The sequence below is a fragment of the Impatiens glandulifera genome, chromosome 1, assembly GCF_907164915.1.
Source record: "Impatiens glandulifera chromosome 1, dImpGla2.1, whole genome shotgun sequence".
Classification (NCBI taxonomy): Eukaryota; Viridiplantae; Streptophyta; class Magnoliopsida; order Ericales; family Balsaminaceae; genus Impatiens; species Impatiens glandulifera.
Window position 1 is genome coordinate 60,774,631 of NC_061862.1, and position 20,287 is coordinate 60,794,917.

General features: G+C 32.9%; 1 protein-coding gene across 1 annotated transcript; it reads left to right on the plus strand.

The window, feature by feature from the left end:
* The first annotated feature begins 3,475 nt into the window (after nucleotides 1–3,475).
* LOC124916121 (ethylene-overproduction protein 1-like) lies at nucleotides 3,476–7,231 on the plus strand. The gene is made up of 4 exons (XM_047456859.1): nucleotides 3,476–5,791; nucleotides 6,051–6,351; nucleotides 6,437–6,746; nucleotides 6,833–7,231. The coding sequence occupies exons 1-4, from the start codon at nucleotides 3,798–3,800 to the stop codon at nucleotides 7,063–7,065; spliced, it is 2,838 nt and encodes a 945-aa protein (XP_047312815.1). The 5' UTR covers nucleotides 3,476–3,797; the 3' UTR covers nucleotides 7,066–7,231.
* The last annotated feature ends 13,056 nt before the right edge of the window (nucleotides 7,232–20,287 follow it).

A 20,287-nucleotide genomic window follows, 5' to 3' on the forward strand; every position in this document is an offset into this window, starting at 1 on the left:
AAATGATTTGAATTTTAAAATTACATTCTAAATTTTCAAAATTGACAAAACCATTCCGACTTATAAATTACATTCTACACTTTTTTAAATTCACAGATTCATTTGGACTTTGAAACTACATTTTACACCATGGCGCTGGGCTCCGCCGGGCTTGGTAAGTTTCTTAAACTTTATATATATATATATATATATAAAAAAGAATTTGTCAATGTAATTTTATTGTTTAAATGCATAAAGATGAGGAGAGAGAGAAAAATTATTATTTTTTTTAGGTAATTTTATTTATTAAAACTAATTTATAATTATATCATTCTAATTTTATATTATAAAAACAATTAACATTGTTCTAATATCCAAATATTTATAATAATACATTAATTTTAATTAATATATAAATAAGATTTATTTATATAATTATATAAATTAAAAAATAAGAAATTATATATAAAATAATGTAAATCATATAATAGTATTTTTTTATTAATTTCAATATAATTAATAATATAAATTACTTATAAAATGATGATTATATATAATAATTTATATAAATATAAGTATAAAAAAAAATTTAATATTTTTTTATTTCACTAACCAATAATAAAAAAATATATAATCGTTTTCTCTCTAGTGTTTATCCACTGGATAATATTGACAATATTTTGTTTTATTATTTTTACTTTTATAATTTTTTTGTCTCTTTTTAATAAGCTAAAATTTATTAAACTAGACTTTTATATTTTATTTATTTATATAATTAGTTTTTCTTTATTTGAAACCAAATTAATTTAACTTATCACATTTTTTTAACCTAATTTTTCTTCAATTATATAGTTTTAAATGTATAATTTTTTTTTAAATAGAGTATTCTTATCTTTTATTAAATTTCGTATATTTATTTTAGTAATGGTATTTATGGAACTATTCGACTAATATGTTCACTTATTATCCGTAATAATGAAAAAAAAATCATGATTTGCCCTTGATTTTACACTTTTTAAAGTTGGACGAAATCACTTCACTTTGAAATGACTTTTTATACTTTTTAAAGTTGACCAAATCACTTGGATTTTGAAATTACATTATACACTTTTAAAGTTGACAAAATCACTTGAAATTTGAAATTACATTCTACACTTATAAATTTGATAAATTCACTTGAACTTTAAAATTACATTTTACACTTTTAAAATTGACAAAATTACTCAGACTTTAAATTGCTTATTCACTTTCGAGATTGACAACTAATTGGATTTTGAAATTACCATATTTGACATTCATTTAGCACTTAACTTTTGCATTCTTTAGCTCACTAATGAAAGCTCAAAAGTTAAAAATTGAACAACCAAGCATTTTATTCAATACTATGATTCTTTGATCCCAAAACTAGTATACTTAAGTAACCTTATTTGTGGTCAAGACAAATAAAACAAATAACAATAATTTCTTTATATATTTTTTTTTTATCATTTTTCTCTCTAACATATCATCAATAACTAACTAATATTTCAAAGTTCATTAAGAAAAGAAGAATTATAAATTTTTATAAAGTCAACTATGTTCAATTAGTAGAGATTGTATTGGACAGACCATTATTGTTCTTAGTACAAATGAAGTAATCAAAACTTTTCTCTAATACTAAAAGAACACTTACTAATATTCTTTTCTTTTTTCTTAGCTTATAATCAAATATTAGAATTAGACTACAAATTTACAAACAAGCTAAAATGAAAATTTGATGTAAAACTGGTTTAAACATTTAAAGACACCTTCATGCTCTAAATTCGTCCGCAGCGCGAGAGGAAAATATGAAGGGATCCCGACGATGGTCTTGATGGAGAACGGACACCCGATTCCGATTTGACGAGTACTTTAGGTAAGAGAAAATAATTCACTTTACTTTTTTTCCCTTAAAATATAAATTCATAGTCAATAACCTTAAGTAACCTCAGTTATACAGCTTAAACCTACCGTCCATGTATTTTGTATAAAGAATGGACGTTACTTATTAAATAAATCTGAATCTACACCTCATCATAAATAAATTCCATTTTGTTTTGTTTCTTTTGAATAATTAGTCCATATTTATTCTTTCCAACATATTCTTCATATTCTTATATATAAAATGGAATATTATTTAGGATGAGGTGTATATTCAATTAAATTGTGCATCTAATATAGTATTTATACTATTCAGATCATTAGTATATTACTACCATTTTATTAGACGGCATTTGCAAATATAGCATATTTATTTACAGAGAAATAATCAACAAAATAATAATTTTAAAATAAGTAATAAGTATCATTAATATAATCAAACCGACCAAAAATAAGTAATACATATTAAAAAAAACTCAAAAGAACTCTTCAAAATTGTCTAACAAGAAAAGCTGATTATTTATTTGTAATCGAGAAAATTAAGATCAAAATTGACAAAATCTCCTTTTAACTATGAGTCAAATCTATTAACTATTTTAATTAATCTCATTATGCCTTGGTTGTAGGTCTCCTACTAAAATTAAGTATTACAATAAATTTATATTTCTAAGTGATAAATAAAAATACTTAATTATCACTTAGAACAAATAAATTCATTATAATACTTGCAATCTTATTAAAAAAAATAACATTTTAAAGAGAATGGTATGAGATTATTTTAAAACAAACTCTTAAAAAGTAGAAGAGAAGATAATATTATGTTACTGAAATTTATGAATAAAAAGTATTACTTTATTAAAAAAAAAAATTGTTTAGATGGTGTTATATTTTTCTTAATAATAATGATGGGTATTATTGTTTTAAAAGAATTTTCAATCACCTACTATCATTGCTTATTTATAAAATTAACACCAACTATATATTATTGCTTCTAATGAAAATTGAATTGAAATTTTAATCAATTAAACAAAACTCTTGACTAGGTTAAGTTTACTAAAAACAAAATTTGTAAAAGTATTGTAAAGTGTAAAACCATACCTAAATTACTTTATAATATTATTGATTACATTCATCCATAATTTTCCCTACTTTTTTCATCCTTAATTAATGGGTAAGATATCAACATCCTACATTGATTTCAGGTTTGTTTGTTTATGCCTTAATAATAATAATATCTGGATTTGTATTTCTTACTTTAATTTCTAGATCTAACTCAAAACCCTATATAATAATATTATTACTTAAAAAAATCTAATGGCAGTGAAACAACTGTTTTATTCAAATATTTTTTTTATTCTATTTATAAAGGAATTAGTAATTACTCTCGTTTAAACTTAAAACATTTTTATGAAATCGAACCCGTAATCTTTTTGTCTCATAAGCTAACTCTTCTTACCTGGTTATCTTGCTTGGTGGGATTTTATTCGAAAATTTTTTGGTGATGAAAAAATTATCAAATTTAGTTACACTAAATTCTATTACTATTTTCAAAGTAGGATTAGGTGGTTTGGTTTGGTTAAGATAAGATAAAGAAAATTGTTTTCAAACTTTCCGGTGGCTTGATCCACAATGGTGGTGGTGTTTCTGCTCCTCCTGCTCCATTTCTCCGACAAGATGTAGGAGAGAGATTGAATGTCTGTTTACTATAAAATAAATGTTCGATTTGCTGCAATTCACGATAAATTGTCTTTTCTTTTTCTATTAATCAGATCAGCAATTTTTTATTTATTTATTTTTATAAATCGGGAAAGAGTTCATACCTCACCTCCGGCTTTGTAGCCTGTAAACTTCGCCGGCCGGCCGGAGACAGATTAATAAGAATTGCTCTCATGGGTTTGATTTAAGTTCAGTCTTTGATAATGGGGAGCAATCAAAATCAAAATCCTACTTCAAGATCGAAACTTGCTGATCTCGTCCGTCAATACACAACGAAAGTGACGAGACACCCGAAAACCAATCAAGTTCACGCCTTGAACCCGCCGGAAACTGCCTCAGGCGGTGGCAGGAAGCTGACAATCAGCTCCGTTCTGTCCAGCCCAAACGATATCATTTCTCTCCCTAATAACACAGATCCTCTTCTTTTTCCTCTTCCCACTACAAATCTCCTAGAACCTCAAATCGACCCGTTTCTCAAACCTCTAGATTTCATCAATACATTAGCCGATATTCACCGCCGTCTAGAGACATGTTCAGTCTCCGACAAATCATCAATATGTCTGGAACAGTACAGTCTCTTGCGTGGTGTTGGCGATCCAAAGCTCCTTCGACGCTGTCTCATTGCGGCTAGACATCACGCCGGCGACGTTCACTCTAAGGTTGTACTTTCATCCTGGCTCCGGCACGAGAGGAGAGAAGACGAACTTTCTGGGATTTCAACAATGAAATGTATTGGCAGAATCCTAGAATGTCCCAAAGCTGCTCTATCAAATGGGTATGATCACAATTCAATCCATGATCGTTGCACTTGTTGTCGTCATTCAGATGATGGTAAGATCGAAATCCCATCATTCACCGAGAAGCCATTTGTGAATGATATCTCCTTAATCGTTGAAAAGGAGGAAATATTTTGTAACAGAGAGAAAATCGCTAGTCTTTCGACCCCATTGAGAGGGATGCTGTGTGGCGATTTTATTGAATCGAAAATGAAAAAGATTGACTTTTCGTTTGTTGGTATATCTGTAAAGGGAATGAGAGCAGTAGAGATGTTCAGTAGAACAAGGAGACTGAACAATAACCCATCTGACTCACCCAATTTAGTTCTTGAGCTGCTATCTTTCTCTAATAGGTTCTGCTGCGATGAATTGAAGACAGTTTGTGATAATTATCTTGCATCAATGGTTTCCACCAAAGAGGAAGCATTGATCCTCATTGATTATGGATTGGAGGAGTTTGCAACCCTTCTTGTTGCTTCATGCTTACTCGTTTTACTAAGGGAGCTACCGGGTATCCTCTACAATCCTGCGGCACAGAGAATACTATGCGGATCCGAAATTGTAGAGAGGTTAGCCATGGCTGGACATTCCTCTTTCTTATTATACTATTTCTTAACCCAAGTCGCCATGGAAGAAAGCATAACTTGGGACGTCACATTAATGCTCACCAAATGTTTAAAAGAATGCGCCACAGAGAATTGGCAGAAGTCACTTGCATTTCACCAACTCGGGTGTGTTTTTCTCCATCGGAAGGAATATAAACACGCCGAGCTTTGGTTCAATGCAGCCGCGGAATTGGGCCACGTTTATTCCATTGCAGGAATAGCGAGAACCAAACACAGACAAGGACAGAGGTTTTCGGCCTACAAGATTATTAATTCACTCATCTTTGACAACAAAGGTGTTGGTTGGATGTACCAAGAAAGATCCTTGTACAATGTTGGGATCAAGAGGATTTTGGATTTGAAAACGGCTTCGGATTTGGATCCAACTCTTGAATTCCCGTACCAGTTCAGGGCGGTGGCGATGCTGGAGGAAAACGAGGTTGAATCCGCCATTTCAGAGATAAATAAGATTATAGGATTCAAAGTTTCGCCAACTAGCCTTGAATTGAGGGCTTGGTGTTACATGGCACGTAAAGATTATGAATCCGCCCTTAGAGATATTCGAGCTCTTCTAACAGTGGAACCCGAATACATTATGCTTAATGGGAATGTGAAAGGGTGTGATTTATTTAACCTGCTTAACCAACATCATATTGAGAGTGGTTGGAACGTTGGTGAGTGTTGGATGCAACTATATGATCGTTGGTCGGCAGTTGATGATATTGGCTCACTGGCCGTTATACATAAAATGCTCCAAAATGGAAATGGAAATGGAAAAAGCTTTATGTGGTTTCGCCAATCGTTGCTTCTTCTCAGGTAATTAATTGTTTGGATAGAATTTAGCTTATTTAGTTAATTATGATAGGTTTTAGTTATATCTAAATTCCATTTTCTGTTCTATCGAAAAACAAGTCTCTTAAAAGATTTTGAAACAACAAAATGACAAGTAAAGTAATTTGAGTTAGCTTTTAACGTACAATAACACAAGCTTTAGGTTAATTGGCTCATAATAGCTGGAAAGGTGCACAGTTTCAGCTATAATTTGTGTTTGGTCTAAATTATCGCGGTTTGCCAGGTTAAACTGTCAGAAAGCAGCTATGCGCAGCTTGAGATTGGCTCAAAACCATGCTGCTTCGGATCATGATAGACTCGTTTATGAAGGCTGGATTCTATATGACACAGGACATAGAGAAGAGGCGCTCTCAAGAGCTGAATTGTCAATTTCAATTCAGAGGTCGTTTGAAGCGTTTTTCCTCAAAGCATATGTTTTAGCAGATGCGGCTGCTGCTGCTCTTGATCCCGAGACATCGTCTCTTGTTGTCGCTCTATTGGAGGAAGCTCTCAAGTGCCCTTCAGACGGTCTTCGCAAAGGACAAGTAGCTCACAAAATCCCTTTTTTATTTTTAGATGAAACAATCTATTACAAAATGGGTCATTTCTTAATGTTTTATTTGTTTTCAGGCATTGAATAATCTGGGAAGCATTTATGTGGATTGTGGCAAGCTTGATCTCGCGGAAGACTGCTATTTAAACGCTCTCAACATCAAACATACAAGAGCTCATCAAGGACTTGCACGGGTGTATCATCTCAAGAATCAAAGAAAATCAGCTTATGAAGAAATGACAAAACTTATAGAAAAGGCACATAACAAAGCTTCGGCTTATGAGAAGAGATCTGAATATTGCGAACGCGAATTGGCTAGTCCGGATCTCTATATGGCAACACAATTGGATCCTTTCAGGACTTATCCTTACCGGTTTAGGGCAGCAGGTACACTATAATTCAAACTCGGACACTTGTTTATAATACAAAATTATACTTAAAAAATAACTAACCCGAACTCTGTGTGTTGACAGTGTTGATGGATGACCAAAGAGAAGCCGAAGCTGTGGATGTGTTGACAAAAGCCATAGCATTCAAACCCGACCTGCAGATGATAAATCTCCGGGCAGCATTCTACGAATCAATAGGACAAATGGCCCTTTCAATCCGTGATTGTGAGGCGGCTCTTAGTTTAGACCCGACCCACAAAGACACTATTGATATGTACAATAGAACGCGAACTCAATTCGAGAAAAGGCAAACATGAGCCGTTGGATCACACCTACTGATAACGAAGTGCAGCAGATAGGAGGCCAGGGTTTGTATGTATAGTGATTCATTTTGTTTATTGTGATATATTACTGCGTTTTATAGTTAGTTGTTGTATATTGTCACATTGTGAGCAAGAATATTGCTTTCTAGTTTGATATCAAGCTGAAGATCATACCGTCCTTTGGTCTGGCCTATTAAATAAGTTTGACTAAAGTAAATATCATAAGTTAATCTTCAAAATCAACACCTTGGAAATGGGAATTTGATAAGAATGAATAGTTGTAATTTCAGTTACTCAATTCCAGCATGTTTATAATCTATAACGCAATTATTATGAAACTATCTGAAATTCGTTTCGAAAAAAAAAAAAAAAGTTTGAATCGATTAAAGAGATTATCATTCTCGGAAATCTTTATGCACAATTAATTATTTTGTTGGAACGGTTCTATTGTGTTTTTTCTAATCTATTTTTGTTATTTTTTTTATTTTTTAATATCATTCTTATTTACATGATACTTAAATAAATTTTATTTATATAATTTTACCTAGATTATTTTAAAAAATAAAATACATTTTTATTTCAAATTTTAAAATATTATATTTATATATAATTCACGGTTGTATGCCACAAAAATATAAATTAAATCCACAATCAATTTTAGAGTCGGACATCGTGCATAAACGATCGTATTCGTCTCGGACAAGTTGTGTTAAATTTTCAGTTGTGTTGTGACGTGTCGTGTCGTGTCATGTCTCAATCTTATGCGTATCATGTCGTGTCTTGACCCACTTAAAATATTATGATTCACGGAATCTTTCGTGTCATATTAATTCGTGTTTACGAGTTTATTCGTGATGTGTTATCTCGTGTTTAAATTCGTGTTATGTGTTATTCCGACTAGAGTTTCAACACAATCGTGATGTATCTCGTTTTCACGTGTCATGTTGTGTCTTAACACACTTATGTTGATTATTTATATATATATATATATATATATATATATTAAATTATATTATATTGTTAGTAAAAATTATCAAATATGATTATTAATTTATTTATATTAATTTTAAAAAAATTATATTAATTTAATATGTTAAATGTGTTAAATATGTTATTGAAAAATCTATTTAATATGTTAAATATGTAAGATGTGTAGATATAAATTTTAACTAGTTTCATAAATAATAATATGAATGTTAGTTATTTAAGATGTGTTTTAAAATTTACAAATAATTATTTAAATAAAATTAGTTAATAATTTATTAACTGAATAAGAATGTAATAAATTTAAAGAGATGTGATAGTTTAAAAATATTAATGTAAAAATAGGTAGTTTAGAGAAGGAAATGAGAAATGTGTGAATAGTTTGGAGAAATAAATGGGAAAAATGAGGAAAAATTTAATAGATTTGTACTTGACATATTTATAAATATATATTATTATATTATAATTAAATATAAAAGTTTGTAGTAATTATAAATATATATTATTATATTATTAAAATTAAATTATTATTATATATTTATTATTTAATGTATTAAGAATAATTGAAATTATAAAATAAATTAAAAATAAATTAATTAATAAAAAAATTATTAGAAAACTCACATTTTTATTCATATAATTTATATTTTAATTTAATTTATTATGTTTAGTTTTAATTATATATATTACATTTATAAATTAAATAATTTATTATTTGAATAAGAATGCAAATAGATTTAGAGAAAATGTTAATGTAAAGTTGAGTAGTGTAAGTCATTTGATTAATTGTTTATGTCGTTTCGTGTGTATAATCGTACTTGTGTCGTGTCTATACTCGTATTGTGTCTGTGTCGCATCGTGACTATGTTACGATCATATAAACTCATAATCGTGTCATGATGGTGTTGTCTCGTTCTTGTGTCGTGTCTAACCCACGACCCGAGTGAGATAATATTGTATTGTGTCATTCCGTACTAATATTATGTTGGATCGTGTCGGTTCGTGTTGATCCAACTCATTGCCAACTCTAGTCCAATTGAAATCCCTTTCTTCCTCAAAGTTAAACTTGGACGTGAGAAATATCTCCAAATGTATTACCATATATAGAAACTTTAATTATTTTACTAAATATCTCGGTACCTATAATTAAATTTAAAGAGATAAAATATATTTATATATATATAGGAAGAAATTAAAAAGAAAGTAAGAGATATGTCTTCCATTCATTGGGCTTTCTCTAGAGATTCTTACAAGTTCTCCGGACATTGGGCTTTCTCTAGAGATTCTTACAAGTTCTCCGGAAAGGAGGATGTACGATCTGAGAGAAACTGATCTCTCTTACCACCTCTCCTTCAACTCGAGGTTGAATCTCTTCTTCAGCAGTATGTCTCGTCTCTTTTTCTTCACTCCAGGGTTGAATCTCTTCTTCTTCCGTTCTAGTCTCTTCTTCAACCTAGGGTTGAATCTCTTCTTCTTCAGCAAGTCTATTCTCTTCTTCAACCTAAGGTTGAATCACTTCTTCAGTAACATTGTCTTCAACCTCTCCGTCCCACGACTGAATCTCCACATCCCTGACAAGATAATTTAAGTATCTTTATTCATTTGGAGAGATGGTAAATGTACGAAGAAATGAATGTTAATATAGAGTTGAGCATGTGACTAGTGTGTTTATGTCGTTACGTGTGTATATTCGTGCTTGTGTCATGTCTATACTTCTGTCGTGTCCGTATCAACTCGTGACCATGTTATGATCGTATAAACTCGTAATCGTGTTCGTGTCGTCTCGTACTTGTGTCATATCCAACCCACGACTTGAGTGAGATAATATTGTATTGTGTCAATATTCCGTACTAATATCATATTAGATCGTGTCGGTTTGTGACGATCCAACCCATTGCACAACTCTAGTCCAATTGAAAGCCCTTTCTTCCTCAAAGTTAAACTTGGTCGTGATAAATGTCTCCAAATGTATTACTATATATAGAAACTTCAATTATTCTACTAAATATCTCGGTACCTATAATTAAATTTACAGAGATAAAATATATATTTTTATATATAAATAAATAGAAAGTCATTAAAAAGAAAGTAAGAGATATGTCTTCCATTCATTGGGCTTTCCTTAGAGATTTTTACAAGTTCTCCGGGAAGGAGGATGTGCGATCTGAGAAGAACTGATCTCTTCTACCACCTCTCCTTCAACTCGGGGTTGAATCTCTTCTTTAGCAGTATGTCTCGTCTGTTTTTCTTCAATTCTGGGTTGAATCTCTTCTTCTTCTTCTTCATTTCTAGTCTCTTCATCAACCTAGGGTTGAATCTCTTCTTCTTCTGCAGGTTTAGTCTCTTCTTCAACCCAGGGTTGAATCACTTCTTCAATGACATTGTCTTCTACCTCTCCGTCCCATTGCTGAATCTCCACATCCATGACAAGATAATTTAAGTATATTTATTCATTTATAGAGATGATAAATGTACGAAGAAAGGAATGTTAATATAGAGTTGAACATGTGACTAGTGTGTTTATGTCGTTTCATGTGTATTTTCGTGCTTGTGTCGTGTCTATACTTGTGTCGTGTCCGTATCAACTTATGACCGTGTTACGATCGTATAAACTCGTAATCGTGTTCGCGTCGTCTCGTGCTTGTGTCGTGTCCAACCCACGACTCGAGTGAGATAATACTGTATTGTGTCATTCCGTACTAATATCATATTGGATCGTGTCGGTACGTGTTGATCCAAACCATTGTCCAACTGTAGTCCAATTTAAAGCCCTTTCTTCCTCAAAGTTAAACTTGGTCGTGAGAAATGTCTCCAAATGTATTACTATATATAGAAACTTCAATTATTCTACTAAATATCTCGATACCTATAATTAAATTTACAGAGATAAAAATATATATATTTATATATATATATATATAAATAGAAAGTCATTAAAAAGAAAGTAAGAGATATATGTCTTCCATTCATTGGCTTTCCCTAGAGATTCTTACTAGTTCTCCGGGAAGGAGGATGTGCGATCTGAGAAGAACTGATCTCTCCTACCACCCCTCCTTCAAATCAAGGTTGAATCTCTTCTTTAGCAATATGTCTCGTCTCTTTTTCTTCATTCTAGGGTTGAATCTCTTCTTCTTTAGTTTTAGTCTCTTCTTCAACCTAGAGTTGAATCTCTTCTTCTTCTTCAGTAGGTCTAGTCTCTTCTTCAACCTAGGGTTGAATCACTTCTTCAGTGACATTGTCTTCTACCTCTCCGTCCCACGGCTGAATCTCCACATCCATGACAGGATAATTTAAGTATCTTTATTCATTTGGAGAGATGATAAATGTACGAAGAAATGAATGTTAATATAGAGTTGAACATGTGACTAGTGTATTTATGTCGTTTCTTGTGTATATTCGTGCTTGTGTCGTGATTATACTCGTGTTGTGTCTGTATCGATTCGTAACCGTGTTATGATCGTATAAACTCGTAATCGTGTTCGTGTCATCTCGTGCTTGTGTCGTGTCCAACCCATTATTTAAGTGAGATAATATTGTATTGTGTCATTCCGTACTGATATCATGTTGGATGGTGTTGGTTCATGTTGATCCAACCCATTGCCCAACTCTAGTCCAATTAAAAGCCTTTCTTCCTGAAAATTAAACTTGGTCGTGAAAAATGTCTCTAAATGTATTACCATATATAAAGAAACTTCAATTATTCTACTAAATATATCAGTACCTATAATTAAATTTAAAGAGATGAAATATATATTTAAATATATATATAAATAAATAGAAAGTCATTAAAAAGAAAGTAAGAGATATGCCTTCCATTCATTGGGCTTTCTCTAAAAATTCTTACAAGTTCTCCGGGAAGGAGGATGTGCGATCTGAGATGAACTGATCTCTCCTACCACCTCTCCTTCAACTCGGGATTGAATCTCTTCTTCAGCAATATGTCTCGTCTGTTTTTCTTCAATTCTGGGTTGAATCTCTTCTTCTACTTCAGTTCTAGTCTCTTCTCCAACCTATGGATGAATCTCATCTTCTTCAGCTGGTCTAGTCTCTTTTTCAACCCATGGTTGAATCACTTATTCAGTGACATTGTCTTCTACCTCTCCGTCCCACGGCTGAATTTCCACATCCATGACAGGATAATTTAAGTATCTTTATTCATTTTGAGAGATGATAAATGTACGAAGAAATGATTGTTAATATAGAGTTGAACATGTGGCTAGTGTATTTATGTCATTTTAGTGTATATTTGTGCTTGTGTCGTGTCTATACTTGTGTCGTGTCTGTATCGACTCGTGACCGTGTTATGATCGTATAAACTCGCAATCGTGTTTGTGTCATCTCGTGCTTGTGTCGTGTCCAACCCATGACTTAAATGGGATAATATTGTATTGTGTCATTCCGTACTAATATCATGTTGAATCGTGTCGGTTCGTGTTGATCCAACCCATTGCCCAACTCTAGTCCAATTAAAAGCCCTTTCTTCTTTAAATTTAAACTTGGTCGTGAGAAATGTCTCCAAATGTATTACCATATATAGAAATTTCATTTATTTTACTAAATATCTCGGTACCTATAATTAAATTTAAAGAGATGAAATATATATTTATATAAACATATAAAAAAATAAATAGAAAGTCATTAAAAAGAAAGTAAGAGATATGCCTTCCATTCATTGGGCTTTCTTTAGAGATTCTTACAAGTTCTCCGGGAAGGAGGTTGTGCGATCTGAGATGAACTGATCTCTCCTACCACCTCTCCTTCAACTCGGGGTTGAATCTCTTCTTCAGCAGTATGTCTCCTCTATTTTTCTTTAACTCTGGGTTGAATCTCTTCTTCTTCTTTAGTTCTAGTCTCGTCTTCAACCTAGGGTTGAATCTTTTCTTCTTCAGCGGGTCTAGTTTCTTCTTCAACCCAGGGTTGAATCACTTCTTCAATGACATTGTCTTCTACCTCTCCGTCCCACGGCTGAATCTCCACATCCATGACAGGATAATTTTAGTATCTTTATTCATTTGGAGAGATGATAAATATACGAAGAAATGAATGTTAATATAGAGTTGAACATGTGACTAGTGTGTTTATGTCGTTTCGTGTGTATATTCATGCTTGTGTCGTGTTTATACTTTTGTCGTATCTGTATCAACTCGTGACCGTGTTGTGATCGTATAAACTCGTAATCGTGTTCGTGTCGTCTCGTGCTTGTGTCATGTCCAACTCACAACTTGAGTGAGATAATATTGTATTGTATCATTCCGTACTAATACTATATTAGATTGTGTCGGTTCGTGTTGATCGAACCCATTGCCCAACTCTAGTCCAATTGAAAGCCCTTTCTTTCACAAAGTTAAATTTGGTCGTGAGAAATGTCTCCAAATGTATTACCTTATATAGAAACTTCAATTATTCTACTAAATATCTTGGTACCTATATTTAAATTTAAAGAGAAAAAATATATATTTAAATATATATATATATAAATAAATAGAAAGGCATTAAAAAGAAAGTAAGAGATATGTCTTCCATTTATTGGGGTTTCTCTAAAGATTCTTACAAGTTCTCCGGGAAGAGGATGTGCGATCTGAGAGGAACTAATCTCTCCTACCACCTCTCCTTCAACCTGGGGTTGAATCTCTTCTAAAGCAGTATGTCTCGTTTGTTTTTCTTCAATCCTAGGTTGAATCTTTTCTTCTTCTTCAGTTCTAGGCTCTTCTTAAACCTAGGGTTGAATCAGCAGGTCTAGTTTCTTCTTCAATCAAGGGTTATTAAATTATTTCTTCAGTGACATTGTCTTCTACCTCTCCGTACCACGGCCGAATCTCCACATTCATGACAGGATAATTTAAGTATCTTTATTCATTTGGAGAGATGATAAATGTACGATGAAATTAATGTTAATATAGAGTTGAACATTTGACTAGTGTGTTTATGTCGTTTAGTGTGTATATTCGTGCTTGTGTCGTGTCTATACTCGTGTCGTATCCATATCAACTCGTGACCGTGTTATGATCGTATAAACTCATAATCTTGTTCGTGTCGTCTCGTACTTGTGTCGTGTCCAACCCATGACTTGAGTAAGATAATATTGTATTGTGTCATTCCATATTAATATCATATTGGATTGTGTCGGTTCGTGTTGATCCAACCCATTGCCCAGCTCTATTCCAATTGAAAGCCCTTTTTTCCTCAAATTTAAACTTGGTTGTGAGAAATGTCTTCAAATGTATTATCATATATAAACACTTTAATTATTCTACTAAATATCTCGGTACCTATAATTAAATTTAATGAGATAAAATATATATTTATATATATATATATATAAATTAATAGAAAGACATTAAAAGAAAGTAAGAGATATGCCTTTCATTTATTGTGCTTTCTCTTGTGATTCTTACAATTTCTCCAGGAAAGAGGATGTGCGATCTGAGATAAACTGATTTCTCGTACCACCTCTCCTTCAACTTGGAGTTGAATCTCTTCTTCAGCAGTATGACTCGTCTGTTTTTCTTCAATCATGGGTTGAATCTCTTCTTCTTCTTCTTCAGTTCTAGTCTTTTCTTCAACCTAGGGTTGAATCTCTTCTTCTTTCGCAGGTCTAGTCTCTTCTTCAACCCAGGGTTGAATCACTTCTTCAGTGACATTGTCTTCTACCTCTCCGTCCCACGGCTGAATCTCCACATCCATGATATGATAATTTAAGTATCTTTATTCATTTTGAGAGATGATAAATTTACAAATAAATGAATGTTAATATAGAGTTGAACATGTGACTAGTGTGTTTATGTCGTTTCGTGTGTATATTCATGCTTGTGTCGTGTCTATACTCGTGTTGTGTCCGTATCGACTCGTGACTGTGTTATGATCATATAAACTCGTAATCGTGTTTGTGTCGTCTCGTGTGCTTGTGTCGTTTCCAACTCACGACTCAAGTGAGATAATATTGTATCGTGTCATTCTGTACTAATATCATATTCGATCGTGTCAGTTCGTGTTGATCCAACCCATTTCCCAGCTCTAGTCCAATTGAATGCCCTTTTTTCCTCAAAGTTAAACTTGATCGTGAGAAATGTCTCCAAATGTATTACCATATATAGAAACTTCAATTATTCTAGTAAATATCTCGGTACCTATAATTAAATTTAAAGAGACAATATATATATATATATATATATATATATATAAAGTCATGAAAAAGAAATTAAGAGATATGCCTTCCATTCATTGTGCTTTCCCTAGAGATTCTTACAAGTTCTCCGGAAAGGAGGAAGTGCGATCTAAGAGGAACTGATATCTCATACCACCTCTCCTTCAACTCGGGGTTGAATCTCTTCTTTAGTAGTATGTCTCGTCTCTTTTTCTTCAATCCAGGGTTGAATCTCTTCTTCTTCAGTTATAGTCTCTTCTTCAACCTAGGGTTGAATCTCTTCTTCTTCGCAGGTTTAGTCTCTTCTTCAACCCTAGGTTGAATCACTTCTTCAGTGACATTTTCTTCTACCTCTCCGTCCCACGGCTGAATCTCCACATCCATGATATGATAATTTAAGTATCTTTATTCATTTGGAGAGATGATAAATGTATGAAGAAATGAATGTTAATAGAGAGTTGAACATGTGACTAGTGTATTTATGTCGTTTCATGTGTATATTTGTGCTTGTATCGTATCCGTACCGACTCGTGACCGTGTTATAATCGTATAAACTCGTAATTGTATTCGTGTCATCTTGTGCCGGTGTCGTGTCCAACCCACGACTCAAGTGAGATAATATTGTATCGTGTCATTCCGTACTAATATCATGTTGGATTGTGTCGGTTCGTGTTGATCCAACCCATTGTCCAGCTCTAGTCCAATTAAAATCCATTTCTTCCTCAAAGTTAAACTTGGTCGTGAGAAATGTCTCCAAATGTATTACCATATATAGAAACTTTAATTATTCTACTAAATATCTCGGTACCTATAATTAAATTTAAAGAGATGAAATATATTTATATATATATAAAAAAATAAATAGAAAGTCATTAAAAAGAAAGTAAGAGATATGCCTTCTATTCATTGGGCTTTCTCTAGAGATTCTTACAAGTTCTCTGGGAAGGAGGATTTGCGATCTGAGATGAACTGATCTCTCCTACCACCACTCCTTCAACTCGGGGTTGAATCTCTTCTTCAGTAGTATGTCTCGTCTGTTTTTCTTCAATTTTGGGTTGAATCTCTTCTTCTTCAGTTCTAGTCTCTTCTTCAACCTAGGGTTGAATCTCTTCTTCAGCAGGTCTAGTCTCTTCTTCAACCCAGGGTTGAATCACTTCTTCAGTGACATTGTCTTCTAGCTCTCCGTCTCACGGCTGAATTTCCACATCCATGACAGGATAATTTAAGTATCTTTATTCATTTAAAGAGATGATAAATGTACGAAGAAATGAATGTTAATATAGAGTTGAACATGTGACTAGTGTGTTTATGTCGTTTCGTGTGTATATTCGTGCTTGTATCGTGTCTATACTCATGGCGTGTTCGTATCGACTTCGTGACCGTGTTATGATCGTATAAACTCGTAATCGTGTTTGTGTCGTCTCGTGCTTGTGTTTGTCTAACCCACGACTCGAGTGAGATAATATTATATTGTTTCGTTCTGTATTAATATCGGGTTGGATCGTATTGATTCGTGTGGATCCAACTCATTGCCCAACTCTAGTCACTTCTTTCTCATCTCTTACATGTCATTTATATTTAAAAGAATTTTTTTATATATATTTTATTTATATACCACTCAGGCTCTTACATGTCATTTATATTTAAAAGAAAAAAATTGTATATATATAAAAATATGAGAAATGATTAGGTGAGGGAATTTGGTGAGGGATTGACTTGACATAATCTTATTCATCTTATTCGCTGAAAAAATCAAATAATTTCTCTTTTTTCTCTCTTTCCTCCCACTTTTACAATTCCCAACCAATAAAATGAAGGTGATGCCAAGTCATTTCCTCACCAAATTCTCTATTTCTATCACTCCTCTAAAAATATATCACTCCATTTTCCTAAACTCTCACATGTCATTTATATTTAAGGAATTTTTTTTTTAATTTTAATAATATTAAAAATTCTAATTTATATAATTATATTTATAATATATTTTATTTAAAATAACTATTTAAATATTTATTAAATACATATTCAATTAAATTAAATAATTAATAATAAATTAGCATTAAATATTTTAAAAACAATAATTTTATTTTATAATCTTTTAATAAGATTAATCATTTTAATATATATATATATATATATATATATATATATATATATATATATATATTAAATTGTTAATCTTTTTAAAATAATTATAATGAAATTATTATTTTAAAATATTTTATTATTAATTATTTTTATATAGTTTTTATTTAATAAATATTAAATTTTTTATATATATAAAAAACTAGAACGAGCTTAAAATTATAATCTTTACTTCAAGTTAAAGTGTACTTCAAGTTAAAGTGTACTTAATAAATATTTAAATATTTAATTTAATTAAAATTATTATAAATATAATTATATATAAATTAAAATGTTTAATTTTATTATAATTTTAAAAATAAAATCATTCGTTAAAAATATTTTATTTGAAATTAAAATTAATTTTAACTGTATAAAAAAAAATAAAATTATAAATCTGTATTAAAAAAATATATATATAATTTATAGTAAAATTAATAAATTAAAATGTTAAATATGTTATGATAGAAAGATTATGTAGGCTTAATTAACATAATGGTTTTTCACCTAAACTATGTGTAAAAACACAGTAAAAATTAACAGGGTTAATATTTTTTTAATTGACATAATAAATATAATATATTTTGTCAAGTTTATAGTTATAAATAAATTTGAGAATTTGAACAAAATATTTAATTAAATATGATATTCTTCCCTACAATACAAAAATATATTATGTACACAACTTTGCATGGTAACTATATTAAAAAAAAGAAAATCTATGTAGGCAATTATGCATGACCATTCTCTCTTATACTGTTTCAATTTAAAGTTGTGATTTAAAATAAATTTAAAAAAAAAAAAAAACTCATTATAGAATCCTAAAAAAACCGCAAGATCAAGCAAGCTCATTGTCACGGGCTAAAAGTAGATCCGTGTGGCACTAAGTTAGATCGAAGAGATTCTAACTTAGTAAGCCTTTTTGAAACAAGAAAACTCAATGCAAGAAAACTTAGAGAGAGAAACAAAGCTTGAGAATAAGAATTGTATTCAACAATCACTTTACAATGTGTGACTACATGTATTTATAGGTAAATTACAAGTACAGCATTAAATGCATTAAAGATGGATAGGTGGGTGGTGGTTAAGGAGAAAGCATTAAATGCATTAAAGATGGATAGGTGGGTGGTGGTTAAGGAGAAGCATTATATGCATTAATGATTAGTAGGTGGAGTGTGGATAAGACTAAGTCTTGTTTGGTTCCACTCTTCTCCCTTCTTGGATTTGGGTCATGACTTGGTGGACCTCTACTCCTCTTGATTGGGCCCTCTCACAAATGGGCCGTGACATACTCCCCCACCTAAGTCGTGGCCGCCCTCGGCTCGACCTTGGACCGGTATTCTTCGATCTTCTTCTTGAATTGCCACAAATGGTCTTCTTTTTCCCAACTACTCTCGGCATCGGGAAGGTCTTTCCATCGTACAAAGTATTCGACGTAAGGGGGAACACCCCTTCTTCTAATTTCTCTATGCGATATAATTTCCGTGATATCCTTGTCGAAGGATGTCGTGACGGCCGTTGCTGCTCGATTGGATTGTCCCCTGTCTACATTCTCCGTATCCTCGTGAAATGGTTTAAGTTTACTTACGTGGAATACCGGATGAATCTTTAGTTTGGGCGGCAACTCCAATCGATATGCCACCTTTCCCACGCGCGCCTCGATTGTGAATGGTCCTTCGTATCTACGTACAAGCCCCTTGTGCACAGATCGTAGAGACTTGAATTGTTGTGGAAGTAACTTCATCATTACTTTGTCCCCCACCTTAAATTCGACTGCCCGCCTATTTTGGTCCGCCCATTTCTTCATTTTCTTGGAGGCCTTATCTAAGGACGCTCGAGCAAGATCTACCTCTTCTCCTAAGGATTTGGCAAATGTATAGGCGGATGGGCTTTGACCTGCATAACCGGTCGCCAAACTTTGCGGAGTCGCTGGTTGCCTCCCTGTCGCTAGTTCGAACGGACTGCGCCCAGTTGATTCACTCTTTTGCAAATTATATGAGAACTGTGCCGTATCCAGAAGTCTGTTCCAGTCCTTTTGGTTGGCGCTTACATAGTGTCTCAGATATAATTCTAGCAAGGCATTGACCCTTTCTGTCTGTCCATCGGTTTGTGGGTGGAAGCTGGTTGAGAATGCCAAGTTGGTGCCCATCAATTTGAACAACTCCGACCAAAATTTCCTAGTGAAGCGAGGATCTCTATCGCTGACAATCGTCTTTGGTACTCCCCAATGCTTCACAATGTGTTTCAAGAACAACTTGGCTGTATCGACAGCCGTGACGTCGGATGGTGCCGGAATAAAGGTTCCATACTTAGAAAAGCGATCAACCACCACTATGATTGACCCGTACCCATCGGACTTGGGTAGTGTTGTGATATAATCCATCGAGATGCTTTCGAATGGATGTTCCGGTACTGGTAATGGTTGGAGCAAACCGCCTGGTTGACGTTGTTCGATCTTATCTTGTTGGCAAATAAGACAAGTCCGTACATAAGCTTCCACGTCATCCCGCATTTTGGGCCAATAATACGATTCCTCCATCAACGCCATGGTGCGGTGCATTCCTGGGTGACCCGCCCATTTTGAATCATGACTTTCCTTCAAGACGTCGTGACGCAAACTTCCCCACTTGGGTACGAACACACGGTTTCCTTTAGTTAGGAGTAATCCGTCGTCGACCCAAAATCTTCGAGTCTTGCCGTTTTGAGCAAACTCCATGAGTTTCAACGCATTGGGGTCTTTCTCTAGGCCCTCCCGTATGCGTTCCCTTATATTGGTCTCCGGTTGACTAATGGCGGCCAACTCCGCCTTGCGGCTTAAAGCGTCAGCTACACGATTGGTAACTCCTGGCTTGTACTCCAATGAGTAATCGAACTCGGCTAGGAATTCTTGCCACCTGGCTTGCTTGGGAGTTAGTTTCTTTTGCGTTTGGAAGTAACTAGTGGCTACGTTGTCGGTCCGTACCA